The sequence below is a fragment of the Ciconia boyciana genome, chromosome 9, assembly GCF_034638445.1.
Source record: "Ciconia boyciana chromosome 9, ASM3463844v1, whole genome shotgun sequence".
NCBI classification, from domain to species: domain Eukaryota; kingdom Metazoa; phylum Chordata; class Aves; order Ciconiiformes; family Ciconiidae; genus Ciconia; species Ciconia boyciana.
Window position 1 is genome coordinate 45,577,756 of NC_132942.1, and position 16,335 is coordinate 45,594,090.

General features: G+C 54.0%; 3 protein-coding genes across 5 annotated transcripts in view; 2 read left to right on the forward strand and 1 right to left on the reverse strand.

The window, feature by feature from the left end:
• The window catches only part of NFAT5 (nuclear factor of activated T cells 5), a 74,941-nt gene extending 67,185 nt beyond the window's left edge, over positions 1-7,756 (forward strand). For both annotated transcript variants that reach the window (XM_072873000.1, XM_072873001.1), the window contains exon 14: positions 359-7,756. The gene's annotated coding sequence lies outside the window, so the exon portion shown is untranslated. The remainder of the gene's footprint in view (positions 1-358) is intronic.
• Positions 7,757-8,762: 1,006 nt separating this feature from the next.
• On the reverse strand, positions 8,763-11,695 carry NOB1 (NIN1 (RPN12) binding protein 1 homolog). Its single transcript, XM_072873007.1, has 9 exons — positions 11,536-11,695; positions 11,332-11,464; positions 11,062-11,195; positions 10,919-10,990; positions 10,668-10,805; positions 10,352-10,570; positions 9,907-10,004; positions 9,619-9,763; positions 8,763-9,362 (listed from the first exon to the last, which is right to left on the reverse strand). Exons 1-9 carry the CDS (start codon positions 11,611-11,613, stop codon positions 9,093-9,095), a joined length of 1,287 nt encoding a protein of 428 aa, XP_072729108.1. The 5' UTR covers positions 11,614-11,695; the 3' UTR covers positions 8,763-9,092.
• Positions 11,683-16,335, forward strand: part of WWP2 (WW domain containing E3 ubiquitin protein ligase 2) — a 44,054-nt gene continuing 39,401 nt past the window's right edge. The window contains exons 1-3 of one of the 2 annotated variants that reach the window (XM_072873002.1): positions 11,683-11,794; positions 15,237-15,320; positions 16,101-16,248. In XM_072873002.1, the coding sequence (XP_072729103.1) occupies positions 11,749-11,794; positions 15,237-15,320; positions 16,101-16,248 (278 nt within the window). In that variant the 5' untranslated portion in view covers positions 11,683-11,748. The remainder of the gene's footprint in view (positions 11,795-15,236; positions 15,321-16,100; positions 16,249-16,335) is intronic. The other variant, XM_072873003.1, reaches the window with a different exon arrangement.

Below are 16,335 nucleotides of genomic sequence, written 5' to 3' on the forward strand. Positions count from 1 at the left end.
CTACAAATGAGTACCAAGAACCAGGAGGACTCAGGAATCTAGTATTGTCCACAGCGTGAAACTTGGCTCTAGTTACCTGTGTTGCCGTCCTAAGTCCTCCATAAGTTTCACTTAAGTGATACACTTCATTTTCTAATCTAAACTCTTTTGTATATGAAGTTATGAACTTTAAAAAAAAAAAAAAAGAGTGGAAGGAGAGTAATCCTGCTCTATCAGAGAGTGCTGCATTCTGATACTCGCTCATAGTTTCATGTCTGTTTGTGAAGGACACTTTCAAGATGAAGGAACTACATAGAAGTAAGAGGATGACTTCTGTTAGTTATGCCTAACTTTTTTGCTTGCTTGTTTTTTCCTGCAGAAATTCTGTGAAGAAAAAAGTGATGATTTCCCAGATCCTCTCAGACCTTCCGACTCTGGATTAGGCTGTGTGGAACTGATTGCTTCTGTCAGAAAGTGGCCCTCTTCTCTAAAGAGCACACACGTGGCCAATTGCAGCGTCTAGCACCTAAGGCTATGACCATAGTATTTGGGATTTGTAGTGCCAATAATGCTGAAAAGCTATGCTTTGTTTTACTAGGGCATGGGATTGTACTGTTACTAGATTCCTAAACCTCATTAACGGTGGGGTGCTCTTTCAATTTAAAGCATATCTGGTCAGTTATTATTGTTGTTAGAAGGTAATACATGTTACCACGTTTACTTTTTCTTTCCTCCTCTTCCTTCTTCACGTCCCCTCTTTTGTCAAAAAGCTTGTGAAGCAGAAACATCAAATGCCTGTGACATGAGCCATGACTCATAGCTGTCAGTAAGTGAAGGGATCGTGTGTTTTACAGTTGAGTGGGAGAGCTAATACTGCAATTTGTTAATTGTAGTAGGCGGCAATGAAAAACATTAGTAACTGTAATAAACAAGCAGAGAATTGCTTGCTACTGTAGATAGCCAGAGGTGGGTGCTTCCCATCTGAGAATGTGATTAACGGTTTTCCATGTCTCTTACATGTAACTGTACATAGAGCGAGTGTTGGGTGGCTCTAACAAAATGAAGAAATGAAGGGGAACTTTCGATTTAAATTTTGCTCTTAAAATCTTACCCTCTACAATACCTTCAGCTTGAAAGGAACATTCTGCCTGGCTGAGGAAAGAACTCCTCTGGGTCTCTCACTCTGACTATATGGGTTAGAGCTCGGTAAAAGCTGCGTTATCCATTCTCAGACCAGCCTTCTCCCTTTCATTCTTCTCATGATTTTTCCTTCTCTCTCCCTCAGTTTCATATTGCGTTTTTACAAAAGACATAAATATCCTACTGGCTTTAAAGATCAGAAGCAGCTTTTAGGAATCCATGGCATTAAATTGCTTAGTCAGGAGGAGCTTTGACAAATAATCAAGGATTAAGGAAAGAGGAAGCAATTTCTCCACCACCTTCTCAATGCAGAAATCCCCCTTAACCAGCCATTTTCCAGCTGTTACTGATGTAAATCTTCAGCTTGACTTTACTCCAAGTAGGGGGCAAGTTACATCATTTTTAAGCATTCTTGAAAATTTCACTTCATCCTGAGCTGTTGCATCTTTGTAGCATATTGAGCTCATTGCAGTTTTGAAGTGATTTTTTTTTTTAATACCACCAGTCCCCAAGTCTAGTTTCTAGATTGTCATGTCTCAGTTAAAAAGAGTTGACTGATGTTACGGAATGTAAAAACAACCCACTCCAGACCATGCAGTTGTTATTGTGAGGCATGTGAATTTTTTGGGTGCTCCAACTATCCGGACAGTTTTGTGATATCTCACTACAGCCTCATTCAGATATTTGTTTCTTCTCCTTCTGCACGTAGAAAGCTGTTGCTGCAGTTAGAGCCGAACAGCTGTCATGTATGGCTATTATGCCTTGGTAGAGTGTAGTTGGTATCATGTCATTTTTCATTTTTGTTATTTTAAATAACAAAGAATAGTCTGTAAATGGTTTTTAAGTTACTCTAGTCTGTTGACTGTGTGTTTTTTCCCTTAACTCGTGTGCTTAGTTGAGCCGTGTAGAGTTTTTGTTTGTTTTAATGGTTTTTCCTGTTTGTCAGTCTGTCATAACGTTCACTTTCTCTTTCTGTCTCTCTCTTTCTCTCTCTCATTGAGAGGCATTGAATTACGTTTTCAGTAGTAAGGCTTCTTGCCGATATGAAGGGAACTTTTCAGAAAGAGACCTGCTCTGGGTCATTTAATTTTGAATACAGTTTTCAATCGTTCAAGTTTTGGATGGTTTATATCTAATGTGTGTTTCATTTTTTTGGAAAGCTATATTTTGTATTTAGGAAATGGTATACTATTTTGCTATTTGTACTGAGTGAGTACATTGGCATAAATATAAAAATTTATATATATACATATATATAAAATATTCTTTTTGCCACACATTTTTGTGGTAAATTTGTGAGTTTGTCTGATGTTCTACCACAACGTGGCGTCTGATAACAGTGGGGTGGGGTGGGGTTTGTTATGTCTTTATTGAGTATTTAAGTACTTTTTGCAACATAAATAACTTGTTCATCTCTCGCCATTCCATCAGGCAATTTATTGTTCCAACTGGCTATGAGAAGCTTCACTGTGTGTTTTGATGTGTCTGTCACTCAGCAATACGATCTAGTAAGGAAACCCGTAGGCATTTAGGCGTATATAAAATAACAGGGTTTCATTCAGATTGAGCCATTCAGCTTTTATCCACTATCATTGTCTATTTAATATTTTATTACTAGCGCCTCTGTGTTTTAACTCTTAATTTATGATTATGCTAAAATGTTTAAAATTTTAATCATGATAAAAAGAATTCCCTGCTTCATAATGTCCAGAGCTGCTTTATAACCCTGAACCATACTTTTTTCTTTCTGTGATTTTTTTTTTTTCCCTGCTAAGACAAAATATTAACACAATCCTGTTATGGTTCATGACGTGAAAACAGCAATCTTGCAGCATTGACTAAATGCTATATGAGGCTACGTAGAAGACTGAGAATTATGGACCGAAACAACTTCCAGATGGTCATGGAAGTCGCTAGCCAGTTATTAAAAAATGAACTGGTGGCTTTTGCAGGATCGCAGTCCCAGGACAAGCTGTTGGGTGTCGTCTGGGGCCTTCATACACAGAAGAAGTAATAGGAATGATAAATTCACTTGTGTGCTGCTTCAATTTGTTCCATTGTTCCAAAGGGGTGTATCCTTACGTTGAAGTGCTGTTGGTCAGTGCCAAGTCACCAGGGACCAATTCTCTCGTTAACAAGATTCGTGTCCAAAAGAGAACTTCGTACCAAGACTGCTACAGCTCCAGGGAAGGGTATGTTTGAATTGTGTGTGTATTTTAGGTCGCTTATGAAGAGAAGAGGGAAAAAAAAAGTAAAATAAATTTAAAAAAAAAAAAAAAGGGCTGTGCTATCACATTTTTCACTTCTGGATAACACCTTTCTTTTCTTGTGTTAAATTTATCTTGTTCATTTTAGGTCAATGTTTAAATGTACAACACTTTGAACATGTGATTTGGTTACAAAAAGTATTTGTCTTATGAATGAAGAGATTGCTCAGCGGTTGATTAGTGCTTGAACTGCTGCTTGCAAACAGCTGCTGCAGAGGATAAAGGGAGGTTTGATAAGCCAGTGAAGAGCTTAAAGACAGGCTGCAGGATTTCATGGCAGAAAGACCCAAGAACAGTGTGAGCCACATCTGTGTTTTATCAGAGTCCTGAACATTTACTTTTGTGATTTAAGCAGTTGATATTGATAATTGGAGCTTACTCTTTTTTTTTTTTTTAAATCCCTGTGTTTACTCCTCTGTGTGCTCACCCTGGTGCGCCTGTTCGCCATGAGCAGATGGAGTGCTTGCCTGCAGAGGTGGGGTGACGGTATCGGGTCTAGTGCATTTTGGTTGAGAAAATTAGAAAATACTGAGACATTAGTCTCTATAAATTTAAAGTTCCTGACGTTATTATAAAGGGGAAGTTACTATCATATCCACAAAGCAGCAATTAAAGATAGAAGATACTACTAGGTGAAAAATGAAAAACTGCAGAGCTGCATTGCTGGGATGGGTTTTCTGTATCTTGTTTTTTCTGCTGCTTGAGCTCGCTCTTAAAGAATCGTTAAATCTGATCCTCCATGTTAAATGTGGGCTATGCTTCCCAGCTGTACACGCCTCGACAGCACCCGTGGTCCGCTCTCTGCACAGCATCCGTGGTACGTGGTGCTTTACAGAACACCGATTTCTTGTCGCAGATGAAAATCTAGGGAGACGTACCTGCTAGCCACTGGTCGTGACTTCTGCATACATTCTCTTGTCCGCTTATACACTGTGTGTGTATATATATATATTACAAAAATCGTATGAATAACACGTAATACACAGTTATTAGCTTAGTGTCTCCTCTGGTAGGAAGTTACTGGTGCTTTGTGCTTAATTAGCAAGTCCACGTTTTGTTATTAATTGCCTCTTCACTGTCTGATATTTCAGTGGTTATTCAAGCCAAATGCTTTGCTATTATTTTAACATAAAAATAGTTCAAGAAATAATTTCAGCCTTGCTGTTTTTGAAGTGGATGTTTAATCACCAACCATTTTACTGTAATTACGTTTAATTACTGACAGGGTGGTTACTTCCTATTTAGTTTTGAGATAGAATAAAGCATGAACAGTTAAGCGTTTGTTACTTTGGCAGGTTTTTTTACTGGAAATACTAAGAGTCTGGGCAGCTGTATCAGTGGACATTCCCCTAATTTCGATAAGTTGAACTTTTTTTTTTTAAAGCTTCTGTTGTGATTTTGATTTAGGATATAGTTTCTAAAAAGAAAACTTGTCTGAATAGATTGTCTACTCTCTTCTTATCTTTCCAGAGTCCTCAGAAGGAGCACCAAACAAGTCAGAAGTTTGCATTTGTCTTAAAACATAGTTGAAATCACTGTTTGAGTAGCAGGAAAGGTGATTTATTAAAAAGCAAAATCAAACAAGTTGTTATTGGACTAAAAAAGCTATGCGTGGATTCCCCCAAGGGTACGTGTGTGTGTGTGCAGGCATGCACGTGCACATGCATTAAAAATTAGAAAAGAATTTGAATCTCCTGCCTCTGTATGGCAAACTTGGGTTACTTTTCAGGGTAATTACAGGAGAGGAGTACAAGGGATCACAGACAAATGTCTGAGTGATGGAGCAAGAACAAGGAGAATGAATTGCTTGGCATGCTCCGAGCTATGAGTTGTAGGTGGAAGGTGTGAAGAAGAAATACCGATCACTGGTGACTTCTCATTAGTGTAGAATTTATTTTCAAGGAATAGGTGGTTTTCGTGTTCCAGGGGGCCTGGTGGCAGCTCCGTTATTTTAGAAGCTAAAAGGAAACTGGTACTGAGATGCTTTGCTTGTTTGGGGTTTTTGTCTTAATTTGGAGTCGTCTTTTGGGATAGATTGTGAGCACTTCATGTTCATATTCAGACCAATTATGCCAGCTGCATGTGACAGTAGTCACCTGAGCCTGCAGACAGAGGCGCGCCTGCCTGTGCCCACTGCGGGCTGAGAATCGAGCACAGCATCCCTGTCGGAAAGGTGATGAATGCTATTTAGATACGAGGAAAAATGCAGCAGCAGAGAAGCTCCTGTAACAGCGTACTCGTAAAATTCTCTAGTTGCGTATGGGGCTCTGAGGGGTGACGCAGGAGGAGAGGCTTTTCCTTGTAATCTGTATAGGTATGTAAATATGCAATGCCTGTATATTCTAGGGTTATATATATGTATATAGAGGAATCGTATATCTATTATATATAAATACTTAGTAGACACACGCATATAATACTGTTATATTTACATTTTTATAAACCTGAAATAATACTACTTTTCCTTAGTAGGAGGTTATTTACCAAGGTTTTTGTAGTAACTCATTGAATAGCTGTATGAACACCTTTCAGTACTGTACGTGTGGCGCTCTTGGTAACGTTGCTCCAGAAACTTGCTCTGCTTGTGAATGTCACTAATGTCCATGGGTTTAAAACAGCTGTACACTTTTGTATTTTTATATATTTTTATTAAGAATTGCAGATGTGGTGTTAGCAAAACACTAGAATTGACAGCCTTGGTCGAGAGCCTGCCCGCTGGCTGGGCTCGGGGAGCGCAGCAGCAGCAGCAGCACAGGCTTTCTGCGTCCGCGTGCCCCCCGCCACCTTCCCTCAAGTGACTCCTGACTTGGGGACCTTTTCTGTTCTCAGTCTCCCAGCAGCTTGTGCCGATAGGGAATAGCGGTGGTCGTGTTGCTCCGGAGGAGCTGGACTGACGCCAGCAGCTCTCTCCCAGTGGGGGTTATTCATTGTTCTTGCATAGCGAAGGATCCTGGCTGCTGCTCAGCTGGGGTTGGTTTGCATCGGGAAGGTGAAGCTTAATCTGTCATTCCGTAAAGGCAGGCATCTTTAATTTTTTTTTTTTTTTAAACTTTGTACCACAGCAGTCAATATCTAGAAAACTCTCTCCTTGAAAGCTGGTGGAAGCTCTCCCTGGTTTCTAGCCGTGAGGAACCCTGCCCCGACTTGTACTGATTTCTTACAGATTGTGTAAGAAATTAAACTCTCTAAAAGAAATCCAGATCGTAAAATCCATAGGATGTATTTTGTCGACCACGACTCTTCATGCCAAATCAGGTGCGTTCCACTGCAATTTGACATGAGGTCGATTGATCGATGTCACTGTCCCGGTACAGGCTTTATCAAAGCACCTCTGCCAAACCCAAAGTGAATGTCCTTATTTCTTCTCTTTGAGCCTTCAGTTTGCAGGTCTGATCTCCGCTGCTTCCGGAGATGGAGAGCTTCTGTAATTTTTGCTGTTACAGTTCAGGAAATTGCCTCATTAGCGTTTGAGTGTATTGGGACAAGGGTGAGGAGTCCGAGGATTTCCCTGCTTGCTGTGGGACACTCACCCACACTCTGTTTGCAAGTGCTTGGTTCAGACTCCAAAACACCGACACCCAGCAGCAGCCCGCCGTAAAATATTCCGGTTGCGTTCCAGTATTCAGATTAGCAAAGGTCCTGTGTTCAGATCACGTAAGTGGCCTTTCCTTCTTTTTAGTCCCTGGAACTGCCCCTCGGTGAGCCGGGGAAGGTCTGGCCCCGGTGTCCCCTGTGCAGGAGGGTCCCCACGCAGGAGCCCGGCCGTCCCGGCGGTCGGGATAACGGTGCTCGGGGGGAAGCTCCCTTTTGAAAGGAGAGAGTGTGGCGCTTCTGGGAGCTGCAGAACTGGGAATGTGTTCCACTGTCCTGCTTAGTAGACCACAGTATTCCTGAAGTTTTTTTTTTTATTCTGAACACTATTTGAAATGAGGTGATTTGAAATACTGACATTTCAGCTCATTATTAATGAGTAAGCTCCAAAAAACTTCAGAGCAGAGCTTTCTACCTCTGTTACTAGCTGCATCTTTGAGTGGTTTACCCGCCTTTCTGCCATGTGTTCCTGGAGTGCACTGGTCGACCGCTGAGCTGCCTCTTCCACTGTCCTGCAATGTGAAAGTAGCACCAGATATTCCTTTGTGCATTTCTGTGTATATGGCTTTCGTAGTTGGGATTTTCAAAGCACTGATACCCGGTGTTTTCAGTTTGTTCTATGAGGGGATATTTCATTTGCATCTATGTTTTTAGCTATCCTGTGATAACTTGTTGAATATTAAAAAATAAAAATATTTTGCTTCTATTGGGACATTTGTATACTCGCAACTATATTTCTGTAAACAGCTGCAGTCAAGAATAAAACAATGAAAGTTTTCATTTTGCAGTGTAAAGTCTTGTTGTGGTTTTTTCAAGGGCATCTTCTCTCTGCCGGAATAAAGCGTCCATTCTTCAGTACGGACTACACGGTGCTTGGGTCAGGAAGTACGGGGAAGGCAGAAGCCCGTCATGATTTCTGCCTGTGGTGTATCCTGCTGGAATGGTTGCATAAGAAAAGGCACAGTGTTGTGCGCGCACATTTAAAAAAAAAAATTGCAATGTTTCTTTCTGATTTTGTGGTGTGAAGTCCAAAGTAACCATCTATACTACCCAAACCCCAGCCTGCAAATTACAGAGCCTTCAAAGAAATTGTTTTCATAGTCCACCTAAAGCAGGGCTCTGTCTCTGAGGAACCTGAGGGGAGATGCAGAGCTCTCCCCCGGGCCAGTCTAGGGGCTGTTCTGCCCGAGGGAGGCGATGCCAGAAGTCCTAAGCAGAGATGACTGGCATTAACTACCTCTCCAGAAGAATTAGCACAGCCCCACTTTATCTGCATCTTTGGGGTATTCATGCTAACGCGCTAAAAAATGACCTGGGGGTTGCCGAGGCTCGGGTGCGTGCTCCCTCCTGCAGGGATGTAACCTCTGGCAGGACCATGGGGCCAGCAGCCAGCATCAGTAATTTTGTAATTCTGAAAAATTACAGCAGGGGTAAGAAGAAACACTGCAGCTACCCCGAGAGCTGGGCAGAATGCTTTGCTGTGGAAGGTTTAAGCGGGTTCATCCCAAAGGCTTTCCCCCGGTGCTGCCCCAGTGCCTCCCCCTTCAGCCTGCACCCACTGCCCTGGTCAGTCGCCCAAAAACACAACCCCCTGCCACTGACTCTTGCCTCCCTGGAGCTGCCAGCCCTGCTGCAGGCACTCATTATCTATCCCCCTCGTTAGTGCCACTGGTGTGCTAAAGAAAACACCCTGAGAAACCCTCCTCAGCCTCTAGGCTCAGAGAAAGGCACACCCCGGCCGTGAGCCTGGCACAGGCAGCCACAGAAACACGACAGCCACGGTGCTCTGGGTTTTTGTGTTTATTAGCTACTCAGCCACAGCCCGGGGGGTGCTGGGGGCCGAGCAGGGAAGCCAGGCTCCCCCCTGGTTCTGGTGGGCCATCCCAGGTCAGAGCCTCCCCCAACCGACAACCGTCACCCCCAGTCACTGGCCGCTCTTCAGGCACCAGAGAAGTGTGGAAGGAAAGGCCCGGCCCCTGCCCAGGGCGGCTGCCTTCGGAAGGGTGCTGGGAGAGGCCTCACCCTCCCGGAGTCATCAGGCGTCAGGCAGCAACGTGCAAGGCCCGGGCTGATGCTCCCTCGCAGCACCGGCTGCAGGGGACCCCGTCCCGCCCTTCACCTCCTCTTCACAAACTTCTTTGTCACGGCGTTGGGGTTCAGGCGCCTCCTGCCAGCGCCCAGGGCCGCGTCCCGGATTTGCAGATTGGCCGCACGGCTGTAGATGTCGTTTTCCGCAAAGGGCGAGACTCCGGCGATGTAGTCAGGGTCGAAGACGTTGGTCTTCTGCCTGGCCTTGCGGGACAGTCGCTGCTGCGGGAAGGGCTGGTCTTCCACCAGGTGAGGGTTGTTCGCGTGCTTCCCTCCTTTTGGGGCCGGCAGCGGGTACTGCCAAGAGAAAAGCAGTCGTTAAACTCATTTCAGGGGCAACTCTCGCCCAAAGGGACCTGAAGATGACTGCAGGCCTCTACAGAAGAACTGAGCAAATGAAGCCCAAAAGCCCCATGGTCAAGCGGAACATCTGGAGGACGATCACAGCTTTGCTTTGGCTGCCACCTGGCAACGGTTCCCTCCAACCCACCAGCCACAGGCCAGGCCCTTGTCCCAGCAGCAGCCGCCCAGCACGACACGTACAGCTACTCACCCTGAGCCCTCGGGGGTTCAGCACCTTGGGGTTACGGGAGAAATGCATGTGGAGGCTCCCGTCATCGCTGACGCTCACTGCGACCTTCTTCAGGGTCTTGTTACCGCAGTGGGGACAGAAAACCTTGGTCATGTCCGAAGTGGTCCTGCAAGACAGGGACAGAGGGGGTTTGCTGCTCCCTGGGCCGTGGAACGCAGGCTTAGCCCACCAGCAGGACCATCCACGCGGCCCCAGCGGGCACCGCACGCCCGTGCCGAGGGCAGCACCGCTCTGTGCCCACACACTCACTTGAAGCAGCCGTGGCAGCGGAGGATGTAGCTCCTGGCCTGGCGGATCAGCATGCCGTTCACCGCCAGCACGTGGAGGCCCATCTGCAGCAGCACGTTCTGCAACGAGGAGGGAGAAACCAGAATCCCGTGAGCTGGGACTGCCAGGAGCTTTAACCGGGGTCTGCCAGCCCAGGCAGCGAGAGGCTGACGGAAGCGATGCCAACGGGCTTTGCAGACGCCTCCGCAACGGAGAGAACTGGCTGCTTTTCAGATAAAAGGAGCTGTCACAAAGCTGCTCTCATCCCGTCCAGGGGACTCGGTAATGCGCTCCTCTGTCTCGGTGTGCTGGTTTAACCAGCCCGGAGGTTTGAGGAATTTGAGAATCTGCCCTCAGCCCACCCCGCCGGCCCCCCGTGCTCCCGAGGCTGGAGCCGGTCCCGTGCGGGGCAGCAGCCAGCACCCACCTGCATGGCAAAGTCAGTGGTGACGCAGCCGACCTGGATGCCAGCGGGAGCAGTGTCACAGTGCCCCGTGTCCTGCTGGACCTGCTTGAGGTTGCTGGGTGTTATCCAACCCTCGTCGTCACTCTCCTCCTCGTCCTCCTCTTCCTCAGCACTGGCCCCATCCTCAGAGCTCTGGTGCTCCTCAGTGGTCTCTGGGCTAACGGAGATGGCTTGAGCTTTCTGGGGTGGAGAAGACAGTCAGCTATGGCACACGCCACGCTCCCGGTCAGAAACCGGGGCAGCAAGGAGAGCGAGGAGAGGCGGCTCCGGGTCTCACCAGCAGCTCCTGCAGCTCCTCCTCGATGCTGGGCAGGGGGGCTCGCCAGTACAGGAAGGAGCTGAACTCGTCGCTCTCGGATGGGACCGCGCTCCTCTCGGGGCTGGGCTGACGCTGGCCTTTCCCCGGGCGCTTGTGCTGTGGGGGGACACGGGACAGGGGGTCCCTCACCCGCCGCTGCCCGGGGCTCTGCGGGGCTGCGTCCCCGTCCCCAGCGCCTCACCTCGGGGTGCTGCGTCCCCCTCCCTTACCTTGGCGGGCAGATGGAAGCCGGCGAGGTGCAGGGGGGCCTCGGGGTGCCGCGGGGTGGAGCTGAGCCGCACCTGGGGAGGCAGCGCGGGGGGTCGGCGGGGCACCCCGGGGACGGGGCCCCATCCCCGGGGCTGGGCCCTACCTTGTCCTGGGGCTCCCAGCGCAGGCAGCCGGGGCCGTCGGTCTCGGCCTGCAGCTGGCAGGTGAGGGCGAGCACCTGCAGGTCGGCGGCCGAGAGGCTGGGGTAGTCCCCGGTCTTCTTGGAGAAGTCGGTCACTGCGGGGCGGGGCGGAAGGAAAGGCGGCCGTCGGGCCGGGCCGGGCCGGGCCTCGCTGGGCCGCAGGGAGCCGGGCGGGCCGGGCCTCCCCGAGGCGCAGGGGCCCGGGCGGGGCCGCAGGGGCCCGGTACTCACCGAGGCGCAGGACGTCGGGCCGCGGGCGGCGGAGGCGCAGCTCGCAGGGCAGCGCGGCCAGGCGGCGGCGCGTCGGCCTGTCGCGGATCTCGGCCAGCACCTCGGGCACGGTGTACAGGTTCTGCGCGATGTCCTGCGGGCAGCGCCGTCAGACCGGCCCGGTCCCCCCGGCCCCCCGTTCCCCCGGTCCCCGGTCCCCGGTACCTGCAGCGGGGCGGCGCTGAGGAAGGCGCCGGTGTCGGCCACGACGTGCGCCACGCGCGCCATGCCCGCGCGCCCCATGGCCCCCGCCGCCACCCGTAGCCGCCGCGCTGCCCGCCGGGAGCTGTAGTCCGCGCGGGGCAGGCCGGGAACGGCAGCGCCGCGGCCCGCGTGACCGCTTCCGGGCGGCGCGGTCAGGTGACGAGCTGGTGTCACATGACGGCGGGCGCTGGAGCCGGAAGCGGGAGTGGAGCGGGCGCCGGTAACTCGGGTGGCGGGACGGGACGGGACGGGACGGGGCGGGAGGAGGAGGAGGAGGAGGAGGAGGAGGAGGACGACGAGGAGGCGGCCGGGGGCTCCCGGTACGGCCCGGCCCTCTCGGTACGGCCCGGCGCTCCCGCCCGGCGGGCAGGGCCTGGCGGGGCGCCGGGAGCTGCTCGGCCGCGGGCTCTGCCCGCCCCGGGGCGGTACCGGCCCGGCGAGGTGAGGCCCGGCCCGGGGCGGCGCGGCCCGCGGGGAGGGCTGTCCCGGCCGCCGCCTCCCCTTCGCGGTGCCCCGGGCGGCGGTCGCGGCCCGCGGAGCCCGGCCGTGGCGGGGGCCCTCTGCCCCCTCTCGCCCTCCCCGGCCGCCGCTGCCGCCCGGCCCGGGTCTGTGCGGAGCGAACCGGCTCCGGCTGCGGGGCAGGCCCCGGCCCGGCCCCTGCGGCGGCGGCGGTGGGTGGGGGCGCCCGGCTCCCGGGACTGCTGCCCCGGCCCTGCCACCGCTCTGCGGCCCCGCGGGTAAACCTCGCTTTAGCCGGACGGCGGCCGGGCTGCCCGCCGCCCCGGGAGGCGAGGCCGGGCCACCGTCGGCGACGGGAACCCCGGGGCGGCTGGGGAGGGGAGGCCCCGGCCTTGGAAAGAGGGAAACCGGCACCCGTGTGTGGGTGAGGGAGCACCCCGGGCCTGCGCCGGTTACGAGCCGGCTCCGCAAAGGGCGTAAGGAGTAAATGGAGCGCGCGGGAGCAGAGAGAGGCCGGTCGGAGAGGAAAGGCCTGGGGAGCGGCGCTGAACGCGGGGGGGCTCTGATGGCTGAGAGGTCTTTAGCACGGCCAGGGAAACTAAAGCAGGCGATAGAGAAACGGTGTAGAATCGGGAAGAGAGAAAGCGGGAAGAAGAGTCAAGGTTTAAAAGAAAAAAGGATAAACACACCCAAACGGGAAGGGTCTCTGCCCTCATCTGAGGCAGGAAGGTGCTGTGAGGAAACGGGCGGCCGGTCTGGCCCGGGGTCCTCCTCTGCCATGGGATGCTTGGGCGAGGCTGTGAGCGCAGGGCAGGCGCGTCGTGGCAGCTCTGGTCTGCGCCCCGGCGCTGGGGTGCGGTGGGAATGGGGGGGACGGCGGGGCTGCGAGGGGACGTGTGTGCGGAGCGAGGGCTGGGAAGTGGAAATGCCTCTGTAACAGGTAACGCTCGGTGATTAACGAACCCCAGATCGCCTTCGCTGGCGGAGGGCTGGCGAGGCTGGCCCTGCCACGGGGGACGGCTGGAGGAGAGCAAAAGCAGCACCCGTGACTGCGAGGGAGGACCGGGGATCCAGAGTCCCCGCTGCAGGGGAGTGAGCCTTGGGTCTTACCGCAGTAACTTTGAGGCGCAGGTCACTCACGTGCGCGTAAGAGGCCCTGAAGGAGAAGCTGGCTGGTCGGTCTGGCGCGGCGCTGGCGCAGGAGGCCCTGCTTAGGAGGGGCACGTGCTCCTGGCTGTTTTCTGTGGGCCTGTTTAATGGCGCTAATGAAATAAGCGGTGATGCGGAGCTGGGGAGTCATAACAAACGCGAGGAGTAACAATATCCTGAGGGAAGGCCGGGGTGATCTGTGGGCCAGGATAATTGGAGTACGAGTGACTGTAGTAATAGCAAGTGCAATTAATCTCATCAAAGACCTCCCTCCAGAAGTCAGCTCTCCCCCGCTTGTGAGGGGGAGGAGATCGCATGTGTTAGCGAGCCTCCAGCCACCATCTGACAGAGCCGAGACAGCAGCAAGTCTGGTACCAAACGAGGCTTTCCAGGCAGAGGTGGGGATCGTACGAAGCACTGGCCAAGTCTCGGCTGAGCACGGAGTCCTGGGAGGGTTTGCCGTGCTGGGGGGGGGTGAGGTCGCCCGGGGCTGGCACGGAGAAGGGGGTGGAAAGCGGAGACGCTGGTTCATGAGAGGGGATTTAAAAAGGAACCTGGCTTTGAGACGGAGCTTGGTGAGGTCTAAGGAGGGTGTGGGGAGACGGCAGGGAAGAGAGAGAGAGACTCTTGCGTGAGAGGGGAGGTGGCAGAGGCTGGAGCTGCTGGAGGTGCCCTTCTCCCCTTTTCATGCTTCCCTCCCCTGATCGGGGGGGGAGAGATTGGCAGGCCCTCCGGTCCAGGGCCGGGCAGGAGGGGTGCTCTTGGCTTCGGTGGCTGGGGAGAGGGATCAGGTTTGACCCCATCCGAGCCCTCGCTGCTGCCCCGGGAGACAGGATTGAGGCTCCTCTTTGCTCCTGCCTGGGGGTGGGCAGCAAATGCCTCCCTCTGCCCCGCTGTGTCGGGGGCTCGCGCAGGCAGGGACCCTCTGGTCCGTGACCTTCACACCCAGTGCAGGCGCCCGCGCTCGGCACGTCCCCTCCAGCTCCTCTGCCTGGGAAGTGCGGAGAGGAGGGCTGCTGCCCGCAGGCTCGGGAGGACGGTACGAGTCAACAGCTGCCTCTCTGGTCCCAGACCAAGCGCCTTGTGCTTCTGCGTGGCATGTGACCTCATCCTCCTACTTTGTGGTCAGCTGTTTTCAGCAGAGGCGCCCAGCCACATGTTCTGCCCGCATCCCCGGGTGTTACAGCCTGTGCCCTTCCTGCCCTCTCCCTGTCCCCGGTGGGTGACTGTAGCAGCAGCAGAAGGGACAGGGGGAAGCACTGTGCCTGCGGTGACAGTGACGTGGTGCTGGAGAGCGAGGAAGTGATGAGCGCTTGGGGAAGTGGAGGTCTGGGCTTGTAGCCTGTTCCGCAGTGTGATCCTTCTCTGTGTTCAGAGCAGCTGCGGTCCCCGTCCCCTCCACAGTGTGTTACAGTACCTGGGACTGATTTTTCTGTGGGATTTTGCTGCCAGGAAGAGACCCGGGCTGTCCTTGAGGGACGTGGCTGCTTCCCCATACTGTGACCGGACCCTCCTCTATTCTGACCAGCGTCACTGTCTCGTCCTTTCCGAGGGATCCCTTGTGCAGTGGCCATGCAGGCTGCTCGTGAGCCGGCGTTGCTGCTCAGCAGCACAGAGCAGGGCGTGAGACAGCGTGTCTGCTGAAGGCTTTGGAGACTGCTCTGTCCTCGTGCTGGCTGCGATCGGCAGCGACCTTTGGGTCAGGGTGAGCTGCAGCCGCCCAAGTGGGGTGTCCAGAGGGCTGAGCGCTGCCCAGCTTTTGGCTCGGATCTCTTCAGGCCACGGCAGCGCCGCTGAAGGGGAGTTTCTCTCCCCAGGGTGCAGCGTTGCCGTTGCCTGCGGTGCAGGGCTGGTTTATCAGGAGTGAGAGGGAACCTGTGTTTACCAGGCGTGTGCCTGTCCATTGCCAAGTCTCCCTGCCACGTGGGTCACTTGCAGTAACGGCCGGGCTGCGTTCGGGGCCCAGAGGGGCTGACCTGGGACCCCAGCGCAGCCCCGGCTTCCTCTGCGTGGTGGGAGAGGTGCTGAGGTGTCTCCTCTCTCTCTGCTTCCAGCCAGGGGTAATGCCATGGCCGCTGCAAGCTCCAGCAGGGCCAGGGCCGGGCCGCCCTGCGAGAAGTCCCAGCTCTCCGTGAAAGGTGGGTCCCGCTGCCTCGCCGGAGGTGGGGTCGGGAGTCCCGCAGCGGGGAATGTGGATTTTGGGTGCGTCTGCTCCGGGGCGTGTGCTCTGCCTGCACCCTGGCCTGGGAGACCTTCTGGGGGGGGAGCAGGGGCTGGGGAAGGCCAGCACTGCCCTGAGTCCCATGGGCGCCCAGGGAAGCGGAGCGGCCGTCGGCTGGGCTCCGCCGCCTCCTCTCCCCAGCAGCCGTCGGGACGTGGCTCCGTGGCCCTGCCAGGGCCGCGTTGGTGCTCCCGTGGCCGCGAGATGGCTCCCGATGCCTGGAGCTGCGTCCCCTGGAGCTGCGTCCCCTGGAGCTGCGTCCCCTGGAGCTGCGTCCCCTGGAGCTGCGTCCCCTGGAGCTGCGTCCCCTGGAGCTGCGTCCCCTGGAGCTGCGTCCCCTGGAGCTGCGTCCCCGGCTCTGCTCCAGCAGAGCCCCCTTGCCCCCACCTTGCCTACAAGCCCTGGGGTAGGGTGGTGTCTGTGGGGACCGTGACACTCCTGCAGCCTTCCTGTGTGGGGCCAAGGCATGGGTGAAGCTGGGGACGGGCAGTGACCAGGGGCTGGTGACGTGAGCCCCTGGGTACGGCCGTTGCTGCCATCAGGAGAATCGCTTCTCGCTCCCCCTCTCCCAAAAGCAGTTTGGCTCTGCAGTGGGTCGCGGCACCCCAAGCTGGCAGGGATGGGGCGTGTGCGTGTGGCGCAGGGGACGGGGTCTCCCCTGCGGCTGCCTGACCCTCTCCCTGTCCCCCCTGCCCAGTCGTGTCCGTGAAGCCCAAGGCGCACAGCCGCCTGTCGCGGATGAACTGCTACGTGGAGGTGGCGGGCGACGGGCTGCCCAGCGAGACCAAGAAGACGGGGAAGCAGATCGGGAGCTCTGAGCTGCTGTGGAACGAGATCCTCGTCCTGTAAGTCTCCGTGGTGGCGGGAGGGGGGGTCTCCCATTGCCCCGTGGCCTTGCCCGCCTCCCTCTACCCCCTGGCTCCGGCAGGCCT

Bases quoted from the DNA above. Each gene is read 5' to 3' on its own strand.
- NOB1 (XM_072873007.1), bottom strand. From the start codon at position 11,613: ATGGGGCGCGCGGGCATGGCGCGCGTGGCGCACGTCGTGGCCGACACC. The intron at 10,571-10,667 runs GTGAGACCCGGA...TCTCCACCCCAG, and splicing joins AGGAGCTGCAGGAGCTGCTG to AAAGCTCAAGCCATCTCCGT. The intron at 10,005-10,351 runs GTGGGTGCTGGC...TCCTCGTTGCAG, and splicing joins CCACTGACTTTGCCATGCAG to AACGTGCTGCTGCAGATGGG.